Genomic DNA, 9,471 nt, shown 5'->3' on the forward strand with positions numbered 1-9,471 from the left:
AGCACAGAGAACAGGAACTGTCTTTATTTATTTTTTAGCCAGTATGCCATTTGCCTACAACCTAATAGTGGTACAGAGGAGGCCAATAAATCATAGCTGTTTTATGCACATCAGGGAAAGGAGAATGAAAATACTCTAATAAAAGTCCATGGGAAGTGCAATGGGAGCACAGAGTAATGAGTAATAGACTCTTACATGAAATTTGGGATGGGCTCACAGCAGAGGTGGTGTTTAAGTAAACCTTTGAAAAATGAATACGTTTTCATAAGTAAAGAAAGGAGGGAGGCTGGGTGCGGTGGCTCACACCTGTAGTTCCAGCACTTTGGGAGGCTGAGGCAGGTGGATTATAAGGTCAGGAGATGGAGACCATCTTGGACAACATGGCGAAACCCCGTCTCTACTAAAAATACAAAAATTAGCTGGACGTGGTGGCAGGCACCTATAATCCCAGCTACTTGGGAAGCTGAGGCAGGAGAATTGCTTGAACCCAGGAGGCAGAGGTTGCAGTGAGCCAAGATTGTGAACAGCCTGATGACAGAGTGAAACTCCATCTCAAAAAAAAAAGAAAGAAAGAAAGGAGGGAAATTTCTAGACTGAGGAAACAGCAAGAGGAAAGACCTGAAAGGTGGGAAATGCCTAGTTTATTGTCAAAAAAAAGTGAGCAAATAATTAGTATACTGTGACTTTTCTGGCTCTTTTGACTGGAAGCCTAGGATCCTTCAGGTAATATGCTTGCTTAAGGCCCCGTTTTCCTTTTCTTTTCTTTTTCTTTCTCCAGGTTTATATTTTTGCAACATTCTCACTCACACAAATCATCAGCTACCAACTAATCATTCAATGGAGGTGAAATTTAGGGCGCACAGGGGAGTAATGAGAAACAGGCCAAGAGTTACCAGGGACTAGACTGATCTAGTCTTACCTAAACACTAGAAGGTTTGGCGGGGTGCAATGGCTCATGCCTGTAATCCCAGCACTTTGGGAGGCTGAGGCAGGCAGATCACTTGAGGTCAGCAGTTCAAGACTAGCCTGGCCAATATGGTGAAACCCATCTCTACTAAAAATATAAAAATTAGCCAGGCGTGGTGGTGCACGCCTATACTCCCAGCTACCTGGGAGGCTGAGGCAGGAGAATTGCTTGAACCTGGGACGCAGAGGTTGCAGTGAGCCGAGATTGCGCCACTGCACTCCAGCCTGGGCAACAGAGCAAGACTGTCTCAAAAAAAAAAAAAAACAAAAAAAAAACCCAAAAAGCAACAGCAACAACAAAAAACACAACGACAACAACAAAAACAAAGTATATCACCCAGAAAGCCATGTTTCCCAAGGCATATTACTGGGAACTGTATTTGTGTGAGACATTTCTTGGAATTACTAAACCAAAAAAATAAAAATTCCTCTGGTTGATAATATTTTGGAAATACGCTCGGTTTGATGAGGCTAAACAGGTTTCTTTCCTGCAGGACTTGGTGCGTTGCAAGGAGGCCAGGGAAACAGAGACAGAGAAGCTGCTTCTCCAAACTTCAGTGACCACACCTGTGTTCCTGCGGCTGCGTGTCTCTCAGAATGGGCGTCTCTTAGGGACACACTGCTGTAGCTCAACGCGGGAGCATTGCCAACACTTTTGAGCTGGAGAATAACACAAACCACAGATGAGCCTTGTGGAATGACCACTGTGGGGCCTGAAGGTGTGGACTGGAGGCTGGACAAGTGTTGAGGGGCTCCCCTGACGAGCATCTGTGACAGGTTTGATGAGGCCTGTCCCCAGCAGTGGCAGTGAGGCTGGCACGTCTGGATGACCTCTACCCAGAGGCCCAGCTTTATTGCAGGCTGGCTCTGAATCCTTTCATGTCTGGCCACAGCCGGACAAAGTGCCAGAGCTGAGCAGCTGCCTCAGTTCTCCAGCCCCTGTGCTCCGAGAGGCCACACAGGGGACAGAGATCAGAGGAGCCAACACCAAAGTGTTGCAACTGCCCTCCCAGGAATGCTGTTCTCAACAGAGGAAAAAGAGTGGCGAAATGGGAGCCATGGGCCCTGTCGGGGCAGGACAGGCTTCTAGACCTCATCCTCGGGTCTAACTCCTTTATTTGACGTATGGGGAAACTGAGGCCCAAGAAGGGAAGGGAGATGCCTAAATTCACACAGCTGGACACATTTTTCAAATAACTCCACTTGTCTTATAGTAGTTTTGCATTATTTTTCTCCTTGTTAATTTTAATCATTTTTTTTTCAAATACTTTTGACTTCATGTCCAGGACCCTCCAATTAATATTCTTGCTGAAGACCCACATTTTTCCTAGATTCACTTTTTTTCAGTCATTAAAAAAAAGCAAATCACTTTCTTTTGATGATCTTGCCTTTGACTTTATGGCAAACTAACAGATTTTACAACACAAGGAGAATAATGACAGGAACAAGTCCTTTGCCAAGGACTTGTCGTGCCAAAAATATCCCTTACCAAACGGTTTCCTCACTCAATAAATTTTCCCTCATCCCTCATTTGACAAGTGACCTTCAAAGAAAGGAATCACGAAAGGGAGAAGGCAGCTGCCCTCTGGAGTTGAAGAGGGAGATCCTGATCAACTTGGGGCTGAGCAGAGGAAACCTCAAGCCTAGTTCTGCACTAGCTTTGGGGCCTTGAGGAAGTCAGAACCCTTCCTTTTGCGGGTCCTTTGAGTTTCTTGGCCTGGTGGTCAAGGTCCTTCCTATGTGTCCCTAGCCTATGTCCCCAGCCTTTCCCTCTTACATCCCCATAGCCAACTTCTGATCCAGCCAGATGTCCTTCATGGTCACCAGCATTGGCAGGCCTCTCCCACCTTTCCCTTGCTCCAGTCTTGCTCACCTGGGAGATCCTTCTGCTATTCTGTTATTATTCTATTCTTCAAGTTCCTGCTTCTTCCCTGAGGCCTTCCTTGGCTTCTCCAATGCAAATTATTGTACAGTTCTCTCGAATGCTCAGTACTTGATAGGATGGCCAAGACGGATGGGTTTTTACAGGTTATTACCTTCAGCCCTTTTGTTTTTTTTTTTTTTTTTTTTTGAGACGGAGTCTCGCTCTGTCGCCCAGGCTGGAGTGCAGTGGCGCAATCTCGGCTCACTGCAAGCTCCGCCTCCCGGGTTCACGCCATTCTCCTGCCTCAGCCTCTCCGAGTACCTGGGACTACAGGCGCCCGCCACCACGCCCGGCTAATTTTTTGTATTTTTAGTAGAGACGGGGTTTCACCGTGGTCTCGATCTTCTGACCTCGTGATCCGCCCGCCTCGGCCTCCCAAAGTGCTGGGATTACAAGCGTGAGCCACCGCGCCCAGCCCAGCCCTTTTGTTTTATAGGGGAGAAAACAGAGGTACAGAATGGGAAAATAATTTGCCCAAAATCACACAATAAACAAATAGGGCCAGCTTCCCTGATTCCAGACTCATGTCCAGTTTACAATATCAAGACAGTTAATACTATTACATTCATTTGCCACATGTAAGAATTATAAAAACCCATATTCTCACACCTTGTACATTAACATCGTCATTAATCCTCTTAGCCATTTATTTATTCAGGTATTCACTCATTTAAGCAGCCAACATGTATGAGGGCCAATGTCCAGGCACTGAACTGTGCTAGATACTAAGTATTGCTATTATTTCCATTTCATAGTTGAGGAATCTGACTATGACAAGTTCTGTGATTGCCTCTAATTTACTGAATGAGTTGGGTCTCTTCAGGAAATGGAACTAATTCAGATGATTTCCATAAAGGAGCTCTTTCCAGAGGTGTAGACAGAATTAAAGGAAGACAAGAAATGTTGAGGCACTGAGACCCAAGCTACAGTGAGAAGCTGAGGTCAGGAGGGCAGAGAGAGGACATAACCTCCCTGAGGCCCAGTGAGCAATGGAATGCAGCCCGCAGAGCTGCAGGGATTGAGGTGCAGAGCTGCTGCCAGAGGTCGAGCTGGGGCAGAGGGGAAGAAACCTTGTCCTCACCCCCAATCTCTTTCCAGCTCTCCCTTTGGGCAGAACTCAAACAGAAGATAGACCACAGAGAGCCCAGAGTAGGCAGTCCATAGAGGTCAGCCCCTGGGGGCCACAGCAGGGTGGACAGTGGCTCTAGAAGCTAGCGGAACTCTCCAGACTCATACACAGCTGGAAGTGGGGGAGCTGGGATGCCACAAGCCTGTGTTCTTTCTTCTGTACCATGTGGCTTGCTCGTGCTTATGTCCTTCTATTCATTCATTCCATCTTTTGTTCAGGCTATAAATACAGTGAGCACGCACTCACTCCTGGCCAGCCTCTGTGCATATGTCTCATTTCCCTCCCCAGATCATGAAGCTCAGACCTTGCCTTTTATTTTATTTTATTTTATTTTATTTTTTGAGACAGAGTTTTACTCTGTCACTCAGGCTGGAATGCAGTGGCACGATCTCGGCTCACTGAAACTTCTGCCCCCTGGGTTCAATCGATTCTCCTGCCTCAGCCTCCTGAGTAGTTGGGATAACAGGTGCCTGCCACCATGCCCAGCTAATTTTTGTATTTTTAGTGGAGACGATGTTTCACCATGTTGGCCAGGCTGGTCTTGAACTCCTGACCTCAAGTGATCTGCCTACCTCAGCCTCCCAAAGTGCTTGGATTACAGGCATGAGCCACCACACCCAGCCCAGACCTTGCCTTTCTTATCTTGGCATTTCCCTTGGTGCCAGTCTTGGTCCTTGATGCATGGTAGGCATTCACCCCATTTTGTTGATTAATAAATAGGTCCACTAAATACCACTCTACCTTATACTAAGGATGTGGCCACAGAGGAAGCCAAGACAGCCGGCTTTCATTCTTGGAGGCACCAGAAGGGAGTGCTCCTGCACTCATCACTAAGTCACTTTCTTGTCTTGGAGTGAGAGTGGGGATTCTATGTGAGGGCTGATGCCTCTGATGCTCTGGAAATTCCCACCACTTCCAAAAGCATGAAGCTCTGGGGCTGGGGTCTCACTTCCACAGTATCTCTGTTCTACTGAGTACTTCTGAGCTCTCAGCTCTCATCTGGCCTGCAGAGTCTCAGGGCTATTTCTTTGAGGGTTGTGGCAGAGCTGATCAAAGCAAAGTTTACCACTTTCCTTCAAACACGAGGCCGCCACCTCCTCTGCACCGGGTGATCAATGTTCAGGTTTGAATGGCCTTCCCTTGTAGATCCTGCTGGGCCACAGCAAACAGTGACTGTGTGTATAACAGCCCACCCCCTGTTTAAACACTATCCATGCGAATGTCAATAAGAATCCAAAGACCCGAAGACAGTGGTCATTGGCATTCAGCTTCTGAGTAGTAGTAGTTGCTCTTTTCTTTCTCTTTCCCTTTCTTTCTTTCTTTCTTTCTTTCTTTCTTTCTTTCTTTCTTTCTTTCTTTCTTTCTTTCCTTTCTTTCTTTCTTTCTTTCTTTCTTTCCTTTCTTTCTTTCCTTCCTGCCTTCCTTCCTTTCTTTCCTTCTTGCCTTCCTTCCTGCCTTCCTTCCTGCCTTCTTCCCTCCCTCCCTCTCCCTTCCCTTCCCTTCCCTTCCTGTCCCTCCCTTCTCTCCCTCCCTCCCTTCTTCCATCCCTTTCTGCCTTCCTCCCTTCTTCCCTCTCTTCCTCCCTTCTGGAAAAGGGCAAAAGAATCAATGCAAACTAACCTACCACTTGCTTCTGTTTTTTTTTTTTTTTAACTCAACCATCTTTATCTACGCTAAAATAAATTTACAGCATTTAGATACAATAACTAATCTTGTTACTTCACCGATGGAGCTTAGTGAGACCTGGAGGTCATCCTGATGCGTCCCTTGCTCTCCTCTTCCATGCCCAAACCCAAGCTAGGGGTTGTCGCAGGTTACAGAAGACTTCGGAAGTGTGCCCGCAGTCCTATATTTGCGTGGCCCCTTCTATTTCTTATTTTAATGCAGAAATCAACTCTGTGGTGTAGCTTTTACCAGTAGGGAAGAGTTCTGCAGTTTGTGACTTGCTCAAGGTCACACAGCCAGTAAGTGGCTGTTTAATATCTGTCCCCTCCGTTAGATCGGTAGTCTGATAATGGCCAACAGGGATTATTTCTCTGTTGTTCTTCACTATATTACCAGGATATAAATATCTTTGTTGAACAAACAAATGAGAAAATGAATGAATGAAAGAAACAACGCCTGGAATCCTATCAGCTTCTGCCAGTTGAGACGGAGCCAGCCTTTCTGGAGTACCTTTCCGTAGGCTGAACGCTGTCTGAGCCTTCTCTTACTTGTTCCTCACCAGAATCCTAAAAGAGAAATTGAAGCTCAGAGAGGTGAGTTAATTTGCCTGAGGCCACACAGGTAAAAAGGGACAGACAGGCCTGGAACCATGTTTCTCTGACTCCATTGCAAGTGCCCTCATCCCCACTGCTCGCTGCCTGTTCAGAGATAGGACCTTGACCAGCCCACCCTCCCAGCCTTGCAGCTCTGACTTTTGGTGGACTGGCCTCTTCCATGTTCACTTCTTGGAGGCTCCAACTTTGTTTAAGGCAAACGGAGTATGACAACGGCAACCGTGGCCATCACAGTGCCACTCTAAAGGCCGGGAAGTTTAAAGTGGGTCTTCATTTCACAATAAGGCAGGCTTTTATGGAAACTAAGTGTATCCCAGTATTCTAACGATCAATTACTTTAACTACAGTTTTCTTCTTTGTATGCTTTGTAAGTTTTTAGTTAATCATGATCATATACCACCTAATTACAAATGGTGGCCTGTGGATTAGTAAAATATCCCCCAAACTGGCTTTCTTCCTCTCTGCTGTGTCGCAAGTTCCACACGATCTTGCCCATGACTGCTGCAAGTTTCCCTCCCACCTGCCTGCCTACATAGGGTGAAAGTAGCAGAGGGTAGTGTGGCCAGAAAGCCCTCGGATGGTATCCTATGTTAACACTCGCAACTACAGTGAGTCCTGGAAGACGGCACTGTGGTAGTTTCTTTGACATCACATTGCAAGTTAGTACAGGCCCTGGGCTTTCCCTCATCTGCTTTCCACTGACTACCCCCCCATCCTCTTTCTGACCACCTGTATGCCCTTTTCCCTAGTCATCACTCATTTTTCCTTTTATTTACTTCCTACTTTCCCACTCCTGGCCTCGTTCTGCCTGGAGGAATGTTCTCTCTTTCTGTTTCCAAACTCTGCTGAATTTTTGTTGCTGTTATTATTTAGTTTTTATTTCATAATCATAAACTTAACTCTGCAATCCAGCTAGGCATGGAAGGGAATAAGGAAAACATGGAACCCAAAGGGAACTGCAGTGAGAACACAAAGGTTATAGGATACTGCAAGCAAATGGGGTGGAGAGGACAATATGGTTTGTCTGTGTCCCCATTCAAATCTCAACTTCAATTGTATCTCCCAGAATTCCCACGTGTTGTGGGAGGGGCCTAGGGGGAGGTAATTGAATCATGGGGGCTGGTCTTTTTAGTGCTATTCTCGTGATAGTGAATAAGTCTCACGAGATCTGATGGTTTTATCAGGTGTTTCCACCTTTGCTTCTTCTTCATTTTTCTCTTGCCACCACCAGGTAAGAAGCGCCTTTTGCCTCCTGCCTCCTGCCATGATTCTGAGGTGTCCCCAGCCATGTGGAACTGTAAGTCCAATTAAACCTCTTTTTGTTCCCAGTTTCAGTTATGTCTTCTTTATCAGCCCCGTGAAAATGGACTAATACAGGGCTACTCTCCTGACCCACAGAAAGAATGGTCTGGTGGTTAAGATAAAACACGGGTCAAACTTACCAGAGTTGTCCACAATCAGCAATGGTGATCTTCTTGCTGGTCTTGCCATTCCTGGACCCAAAGGGCTCCATGGCCTCCACAATATGCATGCCCTCTTTCACCTTGCCAAAGACCACATGCTTGCCCATCAACCACTCAGTCTTGGCAGTGCATATGAAAAACTGGGAGCCATTCGTGTTGGGTCCAGCATTTGCCATGGACAAGATGCCAGGACCTGTATGCTTCAGGATGAAGTTCTCATCATCAAATTTCTCCCCATAGAGGGACTTGCCACCAGTGCCATTATTGTATGTGAAGTCACCACCCTGACACATAAACCCTGGAATAATTCTGTGAAAGCAGGAACCCTTATAATCAAGTCCTTTCTCTCCAATGCTCAGAGCACGAAAATTTTCTGCTGTCTTTGAAAACTTGTCTGCAAATATCTTGAAGGAGACATGGCCCAAGGGCTTGCCATTGACAGTGATGTCGAAGAACACAGTGGGGTTGACCATGGCTGGTAGTATGGGGCTCCCGGCGGCAGTGGTGTCTGCCAACTCAGTTAATTTCTTTTTTCTTTTCTTTTTTTTGAGATGGAGCCTCACTCTGTTGCCCAGGCTGGAGTGCAGTGGCACAATCGCAGCTCACTGCAACCGCCGCCTCCTGGGCTCAAGCGATTCTCATGCCTCAGCCTCCCGAGTAGCTGAGATTATAGGCACACTCCACCATACCCAGCTAATTTTTGTATTTTCTTTTTGCTTTGTTTTGTTTTGTTTTGAGACAGAGTTTCGCTCTTGTTGCTCAGGCTGGAGTACAATGGCGTGATCTCGGCTCACCACAATCTCCACCTCCCAGGTTCAAGCGATTCTCCTGCCTCAGCCTTCCTGAGTAAGTAGGATTACAGGCATGTGCTGCCATGCCTGGCTAATTTTGTATTTTTAGTAGAGACGGGGTTTCTTCATGTTGGTCAGGCTGGTTTTGAACTCCCGGCTTCAGGTGATCCGCCCGCCTCAGCCTCCCAAAATGCTGGCATTACAGGTGTGAGCCACTGCACCCAGCCAATTTCTGTATTTTCAGTAGAGACAGGGTTTCGCCATGTTGGCCAGGCTGGTCTCAAACTCCTGACCTCAGGTGATTCAGCCACCTCGGCCTCCCAAAGTGCTGGGATTATAGGCATGAGCCACCGTGCCCAGCCAATGCTGCTAAATTTTAAGGACCCAGGCCACATGTCACCTCTTTTCCCTCATCCCCCTGCTGGAAGACATCTCTTGCATCAGGATTCTTTGAGTTCTCACAGTATGTTATCTGTGAATCTCTTCAGGCACTTATGTTTGTTGAATTAAAATTATTTGTGTTTTTCCATTTATACATTCACTCAACCATTCAACCATTAAAAATACACTGAGTATTCAATCAACAATTCCTTAAACACTTTTTGTTTCTTTTTAGAGACGGTGTCTCACTATGTTGCCCAGGCTAAACTCAGACTCCTGGACCCAAGTGATTCTCTTGCCTCAGCCTTCCAGTTAGCTAGGACTACAGGCATACGCCGCTATCCCTAGCTTGCATCAACAATTCTTGACTGCAAACTCTGTGTAGAAAGAACCCATACTCAGTTCCTTTTGTATCTACCACAGAACCAGCAAGCACGATGCTCAAATTGAATATAGAAGGAAAGCAGGAGATAGGAAACTGGCCTGAGAGGAGAATGCCTTCCAGGGTGGGTCATGAGAGGAGAGGACTGAGGAGAGG

At 46.5% G+C, this 9,471-nt stretch overlaps 2 protein-coding genes across 2 annotated transcripts in view; one reads left to right on the plus strand and one right to left on the minus strand.

Moving 5' to 3' along the window:
* The window catches only part of E2F6 (E2F transcription factor 6), a 111,126-nt gene extending 108,119 nt beyond the window's left edge, over positions 1–3,007 (plus strand). The window contains exon 8 of the transcript XR_008652615.2: positions 1,461–3,007. The gene's annotated coding sequence lies outside the window, so the exon portion shown is untranslated. The remainder of the gene's footprint in view (positions 1–1,460) is intronic.
* Positions 3,008–5,061: 2,054 nt separating this feature from the next.
* On the minus strand, positions 5,062–8,313 carry LOC129468351 (peptidyl-prolyl cis-trans isomerase A). Its single transcript, XM_063623972.1, has one exon. It carries the CDS (start codon positions 8,232–8,234, stop codon positions 7,737–7,739), a length of 498 nt encoding a protein of 165 aa, XP_063480042.1. The 5' UTR covers positions 8,235–8,313; the 3' UTR covers positions 5,062–7,736.
* Between the last annotated feature and the right edge of the window lie 1,158 nt (positions 8,314–9,471).

Source organism: Symphalangus syndactylus, chromosome 18 (genome assembly GCF_028878055.3).
Source record: "Symphalangus syndactylus isolate Jambi chromosome 18, NHGRI_mSymSyn1-v2.1_pri, whole genome shotgun sequence".
NCBI classification, from domain to species: domain Eukaryota; kingdom Metazoa; phylum Chordata; class Mammalia; order Primates; family Hylobatidae; genus Symphalangus; species Symphalangus syndactylus.

Coding starts and splice junctions, on each gene's coding strand:
- LOC129468351 (XM_063623972.1), bottom strand. CDS start 8,234: ATGGTCAACCCCACTGTGTTCTTCGACATCACTGTCAATGGCAAGCCC.